This window comes from Hemicordylus capensis, chromosome 2, assembly GCF_027244095.1.
Source record: "Hemicordylus capensis ecotype Gifberg chromosome 2, rHemCap1.1.pri, whole genome shotgun sequence".
In the NCBI taxonomy this organism is placed as follows: domain Eukaryota; kingdom Metazoa; phylum Chordata; class Lepidosauria; order Squamata; family Cordylidae; genus Hemicordylus; species Hemicordylus capensis.
In genome coordinates, this window is record NC_069658.1 from 187,678,567 (window position 1) to 187,696,775 (window position 18,209).

The 18,209-nt window shown below is 45.6% G+C and overlaps 1 protein-coding gene across 5 annotated transcripts in view; it reads right to left on the reverse strand.

Annotated features, from left to right (window-relative positions):
* The window catches only part of LOC128347328 (metabotropic glutamate receptor 6-like), a 56,022-nt gene that overhangs the window by 6,778 nt on the left and 31,035 nt on the right, over positions 1–18,209 (reverse strand). For all 5 annotated transcript variants that reach the window (XM_053301797.1, XM_053301796.1, XM_053301798.1 and 2 more), the window contains 6 exons: positions 15,637–15,772; positions 15,382–15,536; positions 11,742–11,882; positions 9,471–9,671; positions 8,368–8,507; positions 3,341–4,276 (listed from right to left, as the gene is read on the reverse strand). In XM_053301797.1, coding sequence (XP_053157772.1) covers positions 3,341–4,276; positions 8,368–8,507; positions 9,471–9,671; positions 11,742–11,882; positions 15,382–15,536; positions 15,637–15,772 — 1,709 coding nt within the window. The remainder of the gene's footprint in view (positions 1–3,340; positions 4,277–8,367; positions 8,508–9,470; positions 9,672–11,741; positions 11,883–15,381; positions 15,537–15,636; positions 15,773–18,209) is intronic.

Sequence of the window (18,209 nt, forward strand, 5' to 3'; positions counted from 1 at the left end):
ATCGTGAATAGCATGCAGATGGGGTGGGCAGATCCTGGTCACATCTACAGAGGGCAAAGAGGTAAAGCTGCCCATGGTCCTGATCTTCCCCCGCAACCTGTGCTCTTTACTTTGGAAGAATCAAGCACACAAGCCAAAATTACGCAGCAGGCGTATTGCTTGCTTCAGCCCTCAGATGAACTCTCCTCATGTTTTGGCATGGGTCACTGATCTGGGTATATTTTCTAACTGAAAAGAAAGCAAGGCCAAGCAGGGACTTGTGCAGAAATGCAGCTTCATCTTCAGATGGTGTGCTGGGCTTGCAAGGGCCTTTGCTTACCTCATTCATTTCATTTATGATTTCATTTTTTTTAATTTTTTTTAACATTTATATTCCGCTCTTCCTCCAAGGAGCCCTTGTAACAGCCCTATGAGGCTGAGTTGCAGGGGAGTAACGGCAGGAGGGAGGGCACGCCCTCAACTCCTGCCTGTAGGCTTCCAGCAGCATCTGGTGGGTCCCTGTGTGAAACAGGATGCTGGACTAGATGGGCCTTGGGCCTGATCCAGCAAGGGCTGTCCTTATGTTCTTATGAGAGACGGTGACAAACTCAGGGTGATCTAGCAAAAGTCAAACTTGACAGGATATGCACATATGTGTAACAAAGCCCTGATGGTTTTTGGAAAAGAAATGAAAACTAGCCTCAGGAAACGGCCATTCTGAGCACAGGAGCCATGGGGAAGGATTTGCCAGCCCTTTCCCCTCCACCAACACTATTAGGTCTCCGTTACTTGTCATTGCTTGTAATACATAGTTTGGTTCTGAGTTTTGTGCCTGCGTGAAAATGTGGATGCAGGTCTCCCTGGGTGCTTTCCAGAGGGCAGGCTACCACAGTGTCACAATGTATCCCTTAAGTGTCCTTCCGTACTGCCTGTGTCTTGACATCACAGTCCCGGCACTGTAAGCAAGGTACCGTTCACATTTCCAATGCCTTATTGCTGTGTTACAGCCCTATAACGTTGCATCTGCGTTGTAAAAAAAATAGCTGTATTTGCCTGTTGTAGGAGGCAATGGATTTCAACTGTGGTTTTAAATCGGCACCACAAAACATCACAGTTTACACCACTTTTTTGCGTTGTAAAGCTTGCTATCTGGAAACCACCCTGGTGCAAGTCAAGCACTCCAGCGACTGCCATACAGATTTCTTTGTGCCTTAAAATATTCACCAAGTATGCAAAGCCTCCTCCTTAAGTGAAGAACTAGCTGGTAAAAGAGCTACAGAACTGCCATTGCTTCACGTCTCTTTCCTCCTTTTCTTCCTGAAAATGTTGAATATAAGATGTGCTATGTTATTGCACTACCACCTTAAGTGGAGCAGCAGGAAAATGCTTGACTAACAAGCGGTTCAAATCCCTGCTGGTATGGGAAGCACCTATATCAGACAGCAGTGATATAGGAAGATGAGGAAAGGCATCATCTCATACTGCATGGGAGGAGGCAATGGTAAACCCCTCCTGTATTCTACCAAAGAAAACCACAGGGCTCTGTGGGCGCCAGGAGTCAAAATCAACTTGACGGCACACTAGACTGTATGTTATTGCACTATATGTTTTCCTGCTCCTGTTGTCAATGATACAAGGTAAGGACATGGAAACACACAGTGTGACTGTGGTACATCATACACTATCTTATGTTAGATATTAGGAGGGAGAGAGGAACAGGAGACATGGAGGAGGGGTAGCTTCCCATTTCTTCTGTCCTGAAACCTTCAAGGAAAGAGATCCTTCATTCTACAACTACCTTGGGAAGCTTCATCCACGGCTGCACTCCTCTTATAGCCAGAGCTATATGTACTTATAAAAAGCCACGCCACCCACAAACAAATCAAAAGTTCTGCACTGAGGAATGCTATGAATCCCGCAGTGTGTCTAACTGTTAGGCCTATCCACATATTAAAAGATTAATAGGTTGATTAACTAGTTGATTAATCAATACCTTTGAACTGATTAAAAAGGAAAAACCTCCGTGTAGGGGCCTTATGGAAATATTGGCTCACATCCCAATGAACGCAGCTCTTGCACGAGTAGATGGTGCTAGCGCAAAGCTGTTGCACTAGCTAGTTGTGCTAAGTCTGGAGCCTGCATCCCGAGCTAGTGTTGTGCTAGCGCAAACATGGTTGTGATTGAGCAACAAGGTGCACAACCTGTGTGGCCTGCCGCCTCATCCTTTTTGCAGGGCATTTCTGTGCAGTAGCGCAAAAGCATCATTCTGAAACTTCCCGTGACTGAATGCACTTCCCCAATCGTTTTGCACACACACAGCATCTTTTCGTTGCACCAGCGCATCACTAGTCAGGATGTCAAGGACTGTGGAGGATAACTTGTGTGGAATAAACGAAAGCGTCCATTCGCCATCACAACCCGCTTACAATACAGTATTCTATTTTTCATTGCCTATTACAATCACACATTGAGCCCCAAAGGACCTCAAAAATACTGTGCAGTGAGCCAAGAGGAGGTGAGCATGCACCACTGGTTAGCGACAGAGCAGTATGCTCATGACTGATCACCAGAACTCACTAGGGGAAAAAACATCCTTGCCTGCCTCAATCACCTCCTCAGAGTCTGCCGAAATCCAAGACTGCTTTTGATGCTCAAACAGACAAGCAGAAGCACCCTCACTGGGCATGACAATTTCAGGCTGCAGGCATGGGACTGAGAAAAAAACTTCTTACAAATACAAACCGATCGTGTCAGAGAGGAGGTGCTATTCATCTGACATGCTAGATTTGTACCAATAGATGGTCTTATGTGGTAGAAGATCGAAAAATTCAGATCTCCTCTTCCACTGGCAGTCTGAAATGATATGACCCTGCAAGAAACATATCAGGTTCAGCTAATGCTGAACTCTTAGGACCAAATTAGACAAGACACAGAAGATGCATGAATAGTCTTCTGACACTTTTTAAACTGAAAAGCACCTTAAAGACTGCTGTTGGGAGTAGAAGAACAGTTGTGGTGGGGCTGCTTAACCGCCCCCCCAAAAAAACCCACAATTGTCCTCCCCCAAGTTGCTTTCCCATCTGTAGGGAGGTAAAGATATAGGGTCCCCCATATATTTTTCCTGCAGGGATAAAATCAGCTAGGGGAGGGCAATTTTGACTAGACAAATGGTGGGTTGAAAAGGGCTGGTGAAACTGGTAATCTCCCATGGAAATCACAATTTGTCAGATTTGTTTAAAAGAGCAAGAAATTGGTCATTCATCTTCCTCATTTTGTCTAGTTTGGTCCTTAGTTTCTTCTCTCCCCCCGCCCCCATGTTTGCTTCTTTTCACCACCCATTTCTCAGCCTTGTTGCTCCCACCTTCTCAGCGGACTGTGCAGTGCCAAAGAAGATCGGGACAAAGGCCAGCCAGACTATGCAGGTCGTGTACATGGTGAAGCCGATGGGCTTGGCCTCATTGAAGTTCTCAGGCACGCCACGGGCCTTGATGGCATAGACAGTGCAAGTGACCATCAAGATGATACTGTAGCTGAGGCAGGAGATGATGGACAGGTCCGACATATCACATTTGAGTACCCCCTGAGCAAACTCAGGGTTGGGTGTACGCTGCTCTTCGTAGTCAATGATGCTGTGGGGGGGCTGGACCCCCAGCCAGATGACCACGGCCACAATTTGCACTGACATGAGGCTGAAAGTGATGACCAGCTGGGAGGTGGGGCTGATGAATTTGGGTGGGGTCACTGACTTCTTGCCTTGCTCAAAGATACGGTAGATGCGGTTGGTTTTGGTGAGCAGAGCTGAATAGCTGATAGCCATGCCCAAGCCCAGGAAGAGGCGTCGGAAAGCGCAGACGCCGACACCGGGCTCAGCGATCATCAGGAAAGTGATGGAATAGATGAGGAAAATCCCAGTTAGCAGGACGTAGCTCAGCTCGCGACCGGAGGCCCGGACGATGGGTGTGTCATTGAATCGGATGAAAGTGATGACGATGAAGACAGTGCCAAGGATGCCCAGAATGGCCAAGAAAATGGGCAGCACTGCCCAGGGGGAGCTCCACTCAAGCTTGACGATGGGGGTTGGGCGGCAGGCCGAGCGGTTGAGGTTGGGCCGCATGTCGAAGGGGCACATTTCACAGGTGAACTCGTCCAGTTGGTACTGGTAGCCATCACACAGTTCACAGTGCCAGCAGCAAGGCACCCCCTTCACCATCTTTTTCCTCTCGCCTGGATTGCAGGGAAGGCTGCACACTGAAGAAGGGATTTCCTTCTGACCGCCTGACCACTGCATATCCTCTATCTATAGGGGACAGAGAGAACAAAACTGTAGTTATGGTTTTTAAGCAGTTCTAGGGAACACTGTCATTCCTTGGAAGATTAGGATTCGTAGTGAGAAGGTCAATAGTGGAGGACATGCTTCCCTAAAGACAGTATGCCCACCACTACCAATCCTTCCTTGTACTATGCTTCTGCGGGAGAGGATTGTGTGTGTTCTAGGCCAAGCTTTCAGTTCATATGGGCCTACAGGGAGGTCCCAACAAAACTGATATGGTGTCAATTTTAGATTGGGAGCCCACTAGGACAGGGATTTGTCCTCTAATTTCTAGTAAAATGTCATGTATACAAATACAATTATTCTGTTGTTTTGTGTTATAAAAACATACATACAATTATTCTGTTGTTTTGTATACTGAGAATGATGATAGCATTTATATTAGTTGGCTTTGATAATGCATTTTACTTTTCTGTGTTGCGTACAGCACTTTGAAATGTGTTTGAAAAGCAGCGTGTTTGTGTGTAATTAAAAACGTGCTTTAGTTTGTTAGCTTCTCACAGAGCCACTGTGAGAAGCAGCCGCAATGCTGCTCTGCTTAGCCTGTTGCCCTCTCACTAAGCCTCCCAGCAAGAGACCCTTACATAATTAATTTTAATAACTATCCATCTATTATATAACCCTTTCCAAATTTTGACCTCGCCCGGTACAGGTATCCCAGTCTAACAGCTTTACTGATTTGGTGACATCTTCTTTGCAATACAGAATGTGTAGAATGTGGATGAGTCGCATATTGGGCTTTTAAAAATAACTGTAGTATCAAGCTATGGAAATTAGAGCTTCCCTTACACAGTCCTGTATAGATGATTCAAAACAGCCAAGATGCTGGAGCTTTTATTACAAAGCACAGCCTGTGCAGTGAGCCTGCAACGTCGGATACTATTTGATGGTAATCCCTTCTGATGGTAATCAAGGGATTGCATCCACAAGCAACATGTCAGCTCCTGTCCATTGTGGAAATGAACAAGGAGAATGAATACATCTGTCATTTGATAGTATCTTGCCATTTTTGGCACCAGGGGGATCTGTTTTATAGCTTGCTTTGCAGTTACAACATCAGCTTCCCAGTCCATACAGGACCGTGTATCTTTAGTTTTGAAAGAACTTACGGTGCGCCCAGGAATCACAAAACTTGTGCTTGAAACATGCTTGCATATAATGCCCATCTTAAGGGCTCAGTCACCCGAGGGCAGATTGGTTGGCAGACCGGAGACAGGTTGGCTGGCTGAAAATCTGGTGCATGGAGGTAAGATAACTGGTCTCTCCCAATGATTAATTGCACATAGAGAGAAAATCACTGGGTCTGAGAGCCTTTATACTTGCCAGTTGTACCAGAATGACCCTCCTCTATCACCTGACTTCTCAGCCAGGAGGATTATGAGCTGCAATGAGAATCTTCTGGCTGAAACTGCCTGCAGTTTCCCCAGACAGTAGTCCTGATGATGCATCTGCAGGGCTCCCGTTTCAAGACTCGGGGTACCCGGCAGTGCCAGGTGCACCATGTTGGAGGATACAGTCAGTATGTCATCTGCATGTTCACTGTAGACTGCAGAGGCCTACTATGTTGTCCTAATCACCTTCGTGTCCTCTTTGTACTGTCCCTCTCAGACACTAGGTAGCTCCTAAATATTCTTCATGACAACCAGGATCATATTCTCAATGTAGGTCTACACAGTTATTCTTTGGCCAGAACAGATAAACTTCACTTCTACCAAATTACACCTGGTGCCTGGATTCTCAGCTCATTTATTAGTTTGGACTTTGAGGGACACTGATCGATCATGTCAGAATCTCCATTAAATAAGGTGGATGGAACAACTGATAAGCGATCCCCAAACAGAGAGGCAAGGCTCCATTTATTACGCTGTGCTGTGACACATCAGATAATGCCTGTAGATGTTTCCTTGCTTTATATATTCCCTAGCTGATGGCGTTGCATGCACCTTCTTCACCAAGGACATGTGAAGTCCTTGCAGCCAGTATATTCCGCATCATTAGCATGCAATTTTCTTGTGGCTATCTAACTTCTATGCATGTTAATTGTGGCATCCAAGTGTGTGGCCATGCTGAGAAGGTTTATGTACTTATTCAGCTTGCCGCATATATCATTCCTGTCTCATTATGCTGCAGCAATCCATAATGAATCTCCCTCCCTGTATGAGATCTCCATCTTTATAGCCTAGTACCCAGCTAGCTAGTTTACCACATGCATGATGGGATGATGACACCCATTTCCCCCCACCCCTGCTGACAGTGGCAGGTTTAGATCTATGTCAACTTTGGGGCATTACCAAACCTCATGGATGTGACTGTAGGATGACTGCATCCTACAAAACTTTCAGGAAGTTTTGATCCCAGATGGCCCATGGTCGTGAGGTAGTGCAAGGCATAATGCCCATGGTTCCAGCATCCCACAGCAAAGAAGCCAGGTAGCATTTCACCCATTGCCTAGAAATGCAGTGGTGACTAGTCAGCTTTATATTATTTCTTTTTAGATGCTGATGGACAGTAGATTCAAAAAGTAATGCTTCACACAACATATAATTAATTTACGGAATATGATGCTGCAAGATTAACAGCCACTAGCTCAGACGGCTTTGAAAAGGGATTTGGATAATAGAAACATTTCATTTTAGAGTTGGAAGGGACCTTGGATGTCTTCAGATCCAACCCCAGCCACTGTCGGAAAAACCCCAGTGGAGGAGAGCCCATGGCTTCATGGGGGAGACTGCTCCACTGCTGCCCAGCTCTTCCAGTGAATGGCTGACCTTCTGCACAGTGTTAGATCCATGTGATGGGAGCTGAGTCACAGCTCCGCCCAGAGTGTTGCCAAGCAGGGAAATGTGCCCGGAGTGGGAGGGAGGAGCAATTTTCACTGCTCTCTCCTCTCTTCAAAAGGACTTTTTGATTTCAGGTATATGTCCTTGCATAGTTTGTTATGCAATTGCCCAGTCGTGCTACACTATTGGGGCTGCCTTTCATGTTGCACAGATCTCTAATGCTGGTGTTCTGCTGAGTGGAATGTTGGCCACTATGTGGATTTATTATTCTAGGTTTTTCCCTGCTCATTGTTGCACAAACGCCTTTCAAAGCTTTTTTCAAGACTTCCTCTAGACTTGAAGGGTTCATCAGAGTGCTTGCCAATGTAGGAAATTACCATGTACATACTTCCCAAAATGTATATAAAGGTTAGGGACATATGCAGATAAGCTCAAAGTACCTTTATGGTTGCAGCAATTATCGTTAAGAAATGTATACACCATGTAGAAAGGCAGCTGACCCATATTAAATGTCCATGGCTCAAGAGTAATAAGTTGGCATCAGATAGATTTGTATTCAGCACTTCAAAACACAGAGAAATGGCCCCCAAAAGCCCAATCTCATACCTATCTTCCAGGTATATCTCTCTTGTGCCCTTAGTATCATGGACAGTACTCTATAATGACCTTATACAAATCTATGGTGCGACCACATTTGGAGTACTGCATATAGTTCTGGTCGCCATATCTTAAGAAGGATATTGTAGAACAGGAAACGGTGCAGAAGAGGACAACCAGGGGGCTGGAGCAGTTCTTGCACTGAGGAAGGTGTAGTTGATTTGTGGGTTGAAATAGGTGTTGTGAGGCAGTTGGACCTGCGAATGGGAGCTTAGCCTAAAAGACCAGGGAAGCTCCTCATTCAAAGAGATGGGGGGGGGGAGAGTCAAAAGTCACAGGTTAGTGGGCCTTCAGCACAGTTGACAAGCCACCAAGTGGACACAACCACTGGCCATGCAACTAGCACTAGGTAAGTCGACCTGGGCACCATAGAGATCATATGGAGGATTGGATGGCTAGAGTGCCTTACCCAATATCCATGCCGTGTTCCTGCCTGTAAATGGCAGTTTCAGTTGGGACTGTGTGTCACTCTAGCTTTTCTCTGACTTTAGGCCCTGATTTTATCATGTCAGGAAATGATGCTACTAATAATACATAATGGATCGATGCAGATTCCCTACCAAATACCCACCCCCATTTCTGGTCTTACAGTAACTTCTTGTGCTGTGCTCAGTCACTCACGTTCAGGCGGAGATACTCTGTCCACTGCCCAATGGCCCTGTATCCAGGGGCTGTAGTGTTTGTCAGCTGGTACTGGAAAATGTCATAGCGGCCAGGAGCATCCCCATTCTCGTTGAACATCACTGGTGTCCCAGCACTGCCTGTAGGAAGGGAAGGGTTACATGTGGGATGCTGATGTCACTCACCACCAGACCGGTAGGCCTCACCCATCTCCTCAGCCCCACTCAGGACCCATCCATTATCTCACTCCTTCAGCCCTACAGTGCATAGCCTGGCCTTTCTCAGGTCCAGGATGGGCACTCAGCAGGAACAAGTGGTAAAGTGGCAGGAGTTGTTATTTATTTTGTTACCTTACTTATCGGCTACATGTTTGAATGTTTCCTCCCCCACCGACCAGCACAAACAGCTCTTTAGACATACAAAACCAGCATGTAAGAGAGAGAAAGCTTGTCTCAACATTCTCCCTGGTGCTCATCTGTATGTGAATTGAGTTTTCATAGGTGGGGAGCATTTGAACATGTGATTTTCCCCACCCTGGAAGTCTGACATGGTATGGTTTGGGAAAGGCTTTACCATGGCTGCATGCCCCCAGCCCTGCCCATGCAGAGATTTGTGTGCTAACCAGGTGAGCCAGTCTCCCACTCCTTGCTATTGCCCTGGATAGGGTTGTTACTTCATTTTTAATAGTAGCAGCTTCCAGAGGGGTAGCCATGTTCATCTGTTGCAGTGAAAACAACAAGAGGTCTATGGCACCTTCAATATGAACACATTCATTATTGCATATGCTTTGGGGGACTATAGCCTTTCATAGCCCTTAGGCTCAACTGTTCACAGTCCAACACACACACACACACACACACACACACACACACACACACACACACACACACACCCTTTTTATTCCTTTCTCCTCATGTATATATGTATACACCTGCCAGGTAAGAATGCTACAATGAGTGTGTTAGCCTTTAGGGTGCCACAAGACTCTCTGTTATTTTTTCATTTTCACTGTCTGCAAGTTTAGAATTGCCCTTTCAAAATTGCTTGAGGGTGGGCAAAGAAACGTGACATCTCCACTGTCAGACGAACCCTTCCGGTCTCACCATTGAAGTTGACAGCCAGGATGTAGTGCAGCAGGGTGCGTCCGTGAATGGGATCCATCTTGTCGCACACCCCAGTATGGCCTGGGCAGAGGTCTATGTGCATGTTGTGCAAGGCGTGGGCCATGGCATATACAGCATCAATGACGAACTGTACCTTCCCCTCCTGCTCATATGTTGAGTCTCGTCCAATCCGCTCATCCCCTGGGGAGTGGGGAAGAAACATGGGTCAGGGATACAGTTTAGCCACAGTGTGTTGAAGAATGAGGTGGCAGAGCTCTGGATTGGGATGTGCATGAAATTCAGCTGAATTCAATTCAAATCGAATTTGAATAGATTCGGAACCACTGAACAGAGTGGAGATTCATTTGAATTGATTCAAATGTGCCCAAATTTGAATCAATTTGAACGAATCTCCACTCTGTTTGATGGTTCCAAATAAAATAGATTCAAATTTGATTAGATTTCAAATTGAATTTGGCTGAATTTATTGCACATCCCTACTGGATTGTATCACTTCAGACTGCAGGTGGGACTGTCATGTGCTCCCCCAAACAAAAGAAACCGTCCTTGAAATGTGGTTAACTAAGCCCTATTCAGACAATTATGTTGTACATGTATTCAAGTGTCTGAATTCATGTACAGAAACAGGTGCAGGTTTTTGTTCACTTTGAAAGTAAACCTGGGTACAGGGCCCCTCAAAGGCGTGATACAGACAGAATGGTGCACTGCTGTAAGTGTGTTCACCATAGCATTTGAATAACTGTACGTGTGTGAAGATTTGTATGTGTATATACAGTGCACTGATTGTATGTGCATTGAACAGAACATGTGATTAGGGTTTGATACATCAGAGGAGTTAGCTTTGTTTACATGGGGGGCACACTTAAAAAATATGAGCTGCCCCATCTGCAAACTGCAGTAGTACAGGCTGGGATTTTACTATATCTGTTTAGGACCTTATTCTACACAACAATGTACCACCCAGGCTACCCATTAAGCAGAATAAAGTGGTACAACGGATTGTACCACTTCAGGCTGCAGGGTGCAATTTTTAATGCTTCCCTAAATAAAAGCCTTCCAGCAAATTACACATCGAAACAGCAGAAAGAAAGACTGTAGCACTGTTTCTTCTTGCTAGGCTAATTCTTCTATTTGCAGAGGATTTAAAAAATAAATAAAACAAAGAGGAGCATTCAAATACAAGAACCCCCACTGCACTCTGAAATGGTACAGTCAATTCTATCACCTTGTTCCACGGCCTCTGCAGAACAGTCAGTGTTGACTGAACTCCACGACTGGCCAGATGATGAAGACCCTCCCTGGGATCTCCCATTTCCCCTTGCTCAAAACTTCCATACCACCAATTCATACCACCAGACGAGCATGTTAGGAAAGGGAATTGATTACTTCTAGACTGAGCTGTCCTCATGGTCACAACTGCATGTATTCTGGAAGCTGCACTTCTGACTGCCATGGTTTGTAATCACAGACACCTCCTTTACATATCAAGGGTAAATTGCCACTCACCTGGTTGCCTACGGGGGTAAGATCTACATCCAGGTGAGCAGGTAGGCAACCTTTAGAAAAGGGGTTTCTTTCTCCTCCCCCATCCCTTTTAGGCCACAAATCATTAACATATACAAGCAGACTAGTATGGAGTTTCATGGGCTAGTGACCTCTGCACATTTTTTTTTGCAAAACTGACCTAACAGTGTGAATCTAATCTTATTTAAAAGTCACAGGATTAGGGGCAGAGAATCCAGCACCAGTGATGACCTCAACTGCTGTTGGACATAATCTTGAGAAACGACACGGCTAGCTTGTGAGCTGCCGCAGTGATTCAGCAGCAGACAACCCAGAGGAAGAGAAGAGCAGATGGGGAGAATTGGGGTCTTCGTGATGGCCATGAGGACCCAAGGAAACCAAGAGATTCAAGTCAGGGATGTTCCTGCCAACTAAAGGTATTAGAACAGTACAACAGCAACGAGGAGGCTGAATTGGGAGGCACCTGGGGAAAGCAGTGCTTGGAGATGCTAGCAGAGACTCATCCCCTTCCTCCCTTTTGAGGGGAGGGACTCTACTGCCTGGTACCGTGGGGGGTGTTCAACAAACAGCCCGCCACCAAGCCCAACTTGGCAACTCCTTCAGGCAGGTGCCCAGCTGGGTCAGCTGACGCAGCTCACCCATTCCTAAGGCTGGTGACGAGACAACAGCTGCTTCATACATCACCCCCTTCTTGCTGCGAATGCCCTTTCCCTGGTGCCTTCATACCTGTGCATTTCCGTGCCCCTTCATCAGGCTGCAATCCTGGACGGGTCAGTTTGCATTTGAAGTCCTCTTCCCAGTACTCGGCAAACCAGATGTTGCGACGATTGTTCTCCAGGGAGCGGGAGGTGAAGTACTGGTCAAAACCTGGGTGAGAAGGGAAAGGAGAGCCGGTGGGTAAGTGAGGCCTTCGCAGGCATTCTTCCTTACGGACACCAACTCCACCCCCCCTCCCACCACCTTCGCCTTTGCAACTGTGCCTTCAACAGTGGCAGGTTATGTAGGCATTAGCAGCTGGTCAGGCTTAACTCTATGCTCCGTAAAGTTTCACCTGCTGATTTCTACTGAGCATGCACAGAACAGTAGAAACACCAAATTTTAGAGTGGGAGGGGACCTTGGAGGTCTTCTAATCCACCCCCCTGTTCAGTGCAGGAAGCTGCTCCAGCACCTCTGAGAGATGACTGTCCAGCTTCTGTCAGAAAACCTTCAGAGAAGGAGATCCCACCACTGCATGAGGCAGACTGTTCCACCGTCTCACAGTTCTGATAACTAGGAAATCCTTCTGAATGTCTATCGTAAATCTGCTTCCTTGTCATTCAAACCCCTTGGTTCTAGTGCTGCCATCAGGAGAATCAAAGGACAAGACTGCTGCTTCTTCTCTGCGTCAGCCCTTCACGCTTCACTTTGAGACTTCTCTTCTCCAGGCTAAATATACCCAGCTCTTTCAACCATCTCTCACAGGACTTGGTTTCCAGACTCTTACCATCTTTGCCGCCTTCCTCTGAACCCATTCTAGTGTATCAATGTCCTTTCTAAAATACAGTGCCCAGAACTCGACACAGGATTTCAAGTGCGGCCCGACCAACACAGAATAAACTGGAATGATTACTTCTCATGATCTGGACATTGTGCTTTAGTTAATGCAGTCTAGGCAGAGGCGTATCTAGGGAAAATAGCGCCTAGGGCAAGCACTGAAATTGCGCCCCCTGTCCAAACATCCGACACCCATCTTTCAGATAACTTTACCATAATATCAGCTGAAAAATACAAGTCAAGCTCGTTAATCTTTTAATATTTCAAAAACAATTTAGCTGTGGATGTAGCCAGACCAAAAGGTGCTGGAAAACTACAAATTTCAGTATGCTGGGGCTCATGAAATACCCAAATACTATGTGGAGCTGTACTTGGAAAACTAATGTCTAATTCTCTACTATGCATTGTAGCATCACTATTACATAAGTTTTAAAAATAAATGGAGAATTTGACTTTTCCCTATTTACTCTGAAAATAATTAAAGGATATGCAGAGTAAACTATGTCACTGCTTGGAATATATTCTAGTATTTCAGAAAGACAGTTAAAATGTGAGAAAGAGAGCAAGAAACTCCCAGTAGGCCTTTATACTAAGGATTTCACACCGATTCAAAGACAAACTCACCATTAATAGCCATATTATTAAGACATCACATTTAACTCATCACAAGAAGCAAAGTAAGAGCAAATGAATACAATCCTAGCTCATAAGCTTCAGCTCAGTATTCACAAGCCCTGATTCTCTGTACATAGTGCCAAACTGAATATATGTACAGTGACTTATATTCTATTAAATTTTTAAAAATATCTGTAGCCCCTTCGGGGGCTCCCTAAAGGCTGTGGGGTGGGTCTGCAAAGGTTCCCCCTTCCCTCGCTGGCCTCTAGGGCTTTGCAGGGACTATTTGAGCATGTGTGGTGGCCATTTTTTTTTAAATATATTTTTTAATGGCCGCTGAAAACAAAATGGCTGCCATGCATGCTCAAATGGCATGGCCTAGGGCCTCACAGAGGCCATTTGAACATGCACAGTGGCCATTTTGTCTTCCATGGCCATTATTATTTATTTATTTATAAATTTTTAAATGGTGCCCCCCTTCAAGTGGCACCCAGGGCACGTGCCCTGCCTGCCCTACCCTAGATACGCCCCTGAGTCTAGGATTGCATTAGTTTATATATATGTAGCATTCTAATCACACTCGCCTATAGTAAACTCTGCTTCCTTCCCCAGCATCCCACGTTCCACATCCTTGCTCTCCTCACAACTTTAGGTCTTCAAACTAATTTTTTCTTTTGCCACGTCCCCTGAGGATATTTCGCTTCCACATCGCAAACAAAGTTGCCATCCTTCACAGAAGCTCAATGACTTTTACAGCTGCATAACAGGCAAAAATCAGCTAGTGAACTTATAAAGCTGCTGCATACTGGGTCAGACCATTAGTCTAATGAGCCCAGTATTGTCTGCTCTGACTGGCAGCAGCCATCCGGGCAGTGGTCTCTCCCACCATCTGCTTCCATCCTCATCCTTTTACTTGGAGAGGAGAGGGACTGAGCCTGGGTCCTTCTGCAAGCAAAGCATGTGCTCTACCTCTGACTTGTGGCCCCTCTCCTAAATGTTTCCTAGCACATAGATTCTTTCTGCTTGTCATATAGGTGGGAAAGGAAAGGTTGTGCCATCAATTCGGTGTCAACTCCTGGCACCCACAGAGTCCAGTGGTTTTCTTGGTAGAATACAGGAGGGGTTTACCATTGCTATCTCCTGCGCAATATGAGATGATGCCTTTCAGCACCTTCCTATATCGCTGCTGCCCGATATAAGAGTTTCCCATACTCCGGGAACCACACCAGCAGGGATCTGAACCAACAGCCTCCTGCTCTCTAGGCAGGTTGCTTCCCCGCTGCACCATTAGGTGGCTACTTGGCATATAAGCTTCTGTCAAATAAATAAAGTAGTAACCCAGCTCATAAGATGCCATTTCTACAGAGTGGATGGGAACCCATAACACACCCCCTGCAATTCACTCTACAGTACACTCCCTGCCAAAATCTTTCAGGCCTCCTGTATTTCCATGTCAACATCACATTATTTTGCTCTAGAGCAATTAATCCAGAATATCACATTATTTTGCTCTAGAGCAATTAATCCAGAATTAATCCACTGGTCCAGCACTCACCACCACTAAGGTAAAGTGTGCCGTCGAGTCAATTTCGACTCCTGGCAACTACAGAGCCCTGTGGTTGTCTTTGGTAGAATACAGGAGGGGTTTACCATTGCCTCCTCCCATGCAGGATGAATTGATGCCCTTCAGCATTTTCCTATATCATTGCTGCCCAATATAGGTACCAGCAGGGATTCAATCCGGCAACCTCCTGCTTGTTAGTCAAGCATTTCCCCACTGCGCCACTTAAGGTGGTACTCACCACCACTAGCCAGTTCAAATCTGTACTCCCCTCCCCCCCACACCCATATGCACACAGCAAGAGTGAGGGTGAAGTCTACCTTTCACAATCTTCAGCCACCAAGGCTTTGAAATGTTGGTTTAAGTGTATGGTCATTACTCAGGATCCCCTTAAAATGGATTAGCTACCATTTAATGACATTTAATAACGCTCTTGTATTCACATCAGGGCAGTTACAGACCGGTGCTTAAGAGCAGATTGTCTCTTTACAAATTAAGCTTGTAACTAAGTGTGCTTGAGTGAAAAATAAACAATAAAAATAATGGTTTGTCTGAGGTCCCATTTCCAAAATAGCTTGTCCAATAAGGAATGCCCCCCCCTCTTATTGGGGTCAGTCCTAGTCATCTGCTGGGTGTGGGTCACTGTCCCTCATTACCTTCAACAGAGGCTCGTTTGGGTAAGATGGTAACGGCGCCTTCAGCCACATCCTCCAGCTTCAGAATGGGGGAGATCTTGGAGCCCCAACTGTCAGAACCCACCCATAGGAACTGCCCGGTCAGGTTGGCACGACGCGAAGCCTCCAGCACTCGCCTGTAGAGGGCGCATGGGAGAAATAAGAGTTAGTAGCTCCTCCCACCTTTCCTTCCGACTGATGCTTGGAGTAGTACTGCATCTGATGGCACACACTCACTTGATGTCATCCTCATTAGCAAAGATGATGATGCCACGGGCATTGGGGGTCTCCATTAGCCGCTTGATGAGTTTGTCAAACTCGCCTGGTTTGGGTTCTCGTGGAATCTTGATGGACTGGGCAATACAGACTCCACCTGACAAATGCAAAAGAGTTTCAGGGAGTGTGGCCATTTAGGCCTGAGCAAGACTCCTTCTAACCCAAGTTTAAGGCAACAAATCATGGTCAGCACTATGTCTACACTGGGATAGTAACCGACATGTTCTGCAGGATAACGTAGGCAGTTCCGAGCTATCTGAATTGCTGCAGGCACCTAAGGAACTACGCACAAATCCTTAAAGTAGCATGCCCACATTCAGGAAGAGCCACGTATACTGGAAACAGTGGCCATGTTCCACAACATAATGTAGGCGGTTATGAGCTGCCTGTGGTGCTGTGGATGTCTAAGGAACCATCCGTGCGTTACGTTTTTACGAAAGAGCACAAATACTTAAAGCAGCATGCCTGCACTCCAGGAGTGCTACTTACATTGGTAACAGGCACTTGTTTCCAATGCATTTGAGCTCTTGTTTAAATACATTACATAATTAACTCTGCTAACTGAGCAAAGAGGCACCTTTTATGTGGTGATTCTCTTATATTTAGAAAGGGGGGAGCAACTGGCCCTATCCAGCCCGAGAATAGCATCTCTCCAGTGGCTGTTGCTGGTATCTACCGTATATTTCTTTTGGATGGTGGTGAGCCCCGTTTCTCCCCGCCACCACCACCACCACTTTGAGAACTTTGGCTGAAAAGCAGTATATAAATATTCTTGCACAAAGGTGTATGTATTTAAACAAAAGCACAAATGTCTGTATTTCAACAGGATCTGAGATCTGTAGAACCCAAATGTTTTGCTGGCTAGCCATGTTTATCACTCTATCTGTGCACTGGGCAGAGATGAGAGTGCCCCTGGGTGTGTGTAAAGTGCTTTCTCCTTATTACTGTATTAATCTAAGCCTCCTAAACAGCTAATATTGGTGCCATGGTTTGTATCTCAGGCTAGCGTTGGTCTAGGGCCACTGACAAGCAGTGGGGGCAGAAGAATATCCCTCTCATTTCCCCCAGGAATACAAAGAGCATATCTACAATACAAACTCATGCTGGTTTTATATCAGTATTACTGTCATAGCTTTTCCCAAAGCTCCAGGGAACTGTAGTCTGGTGAGTGCTATGAATTCTTATGGGAGATAAAGAAGATCAGGATATACATTTATCAAACAAATAAATACATTCTTTGGTTAGTGTAGCCTAGTTCCTCCACTCACATAACTGCAGTTCCCAGAGTTCCTTGGGTAGAGGGTATGACTGTGAAACCAATAACTGTGATATAGATATGCTGATATAGAAATTCACCTGCAATTTCTGAATAGCAAAGGCCTTTATTGGGCGATGATCCCATTGTTCCTGCTTCCTAAGGTTAGATCCTGGCCTGGGCAAGGGGATTTAACTCTGGAGAAAATAACCCTGTGTGATAGCCTCTGCTAATTCCTATTTGTGGAAGCAATCCCAGACTGAGGCTGTAAGCCTACACACACACATACCCGGGAATTAACCCCACTTACTTCTGAGTAAACAGGCATAGGATTGAAGTACACATGGAGCTATTACTGACTGGTTAAGGAGTCAAGATGGAGCCCAGTGACACACCAGATCTACTTCTTGCATGTTTTGGGGAGGAACCAGACTTCAACCATCATCATCATCATCATCATCTCCACCATCAAGAATATTTATATACTGCTTTTTAACAAAAGGTCCTCAAAGTATCTTATGTTAAACAAGGAATAACATGGTTGTCTTCAGTGTTCCCTCTAACAGGGATTCCCAGATGTTGTTCTCTACAACTCCCAACATCCCCAGCTGCAATGGCCTTTGGCAGGGGATTATGGGAGTTGTAGTCAACAACATCAGGGAATCTCTGTTAGAGGGGACATTGGTTCCCTGCCCCCAAAGGACTCACAATACAAACAAACACAAAGTCGTCATCAGCTATAGCCACTGGAGAGATGCTGTGCTGGGACAGGGATAGTTGCTCTCCCTCTGTAAATGTAAGAGAGGCACTCAGCAGGGGGTTACTCAGCATTCCATGGCTAAGAAAACCATGGTTCCACCTCCTGGATTCTGGCTGATCTGTAAGCATAGTTTAGGTATCCAGAGATATAATGTTCAGCCATGGCTTAGGTAAACAAACCGCAATTAACAACAGCAACAACAAAAAATATATTTATATACCACTTTTCAACAAAAGTTTACAAAGCCGTTTACCCAGAGAAATAATAAATAAAAAAGATGGCTATGTCCCTAATAGCAGGCTCCCCCCCCCCCCCAGTCAATTCAGGACACATCAAGTTCAGAATTCCTTTGTAGCTGCATCCACAGGTATTTGGCCTTGTAACCCACTCTCACAGATTGTGCATTAACTGACAAAAGTGGAGATTGCCTTTGACCATCTGTAAATTGCCTTTCCCTGATCACCAGGTAGGAGAGCCAGTCTTGTGGTAGCAAGCATGACTTGTCCCCTTAGCTAAGCA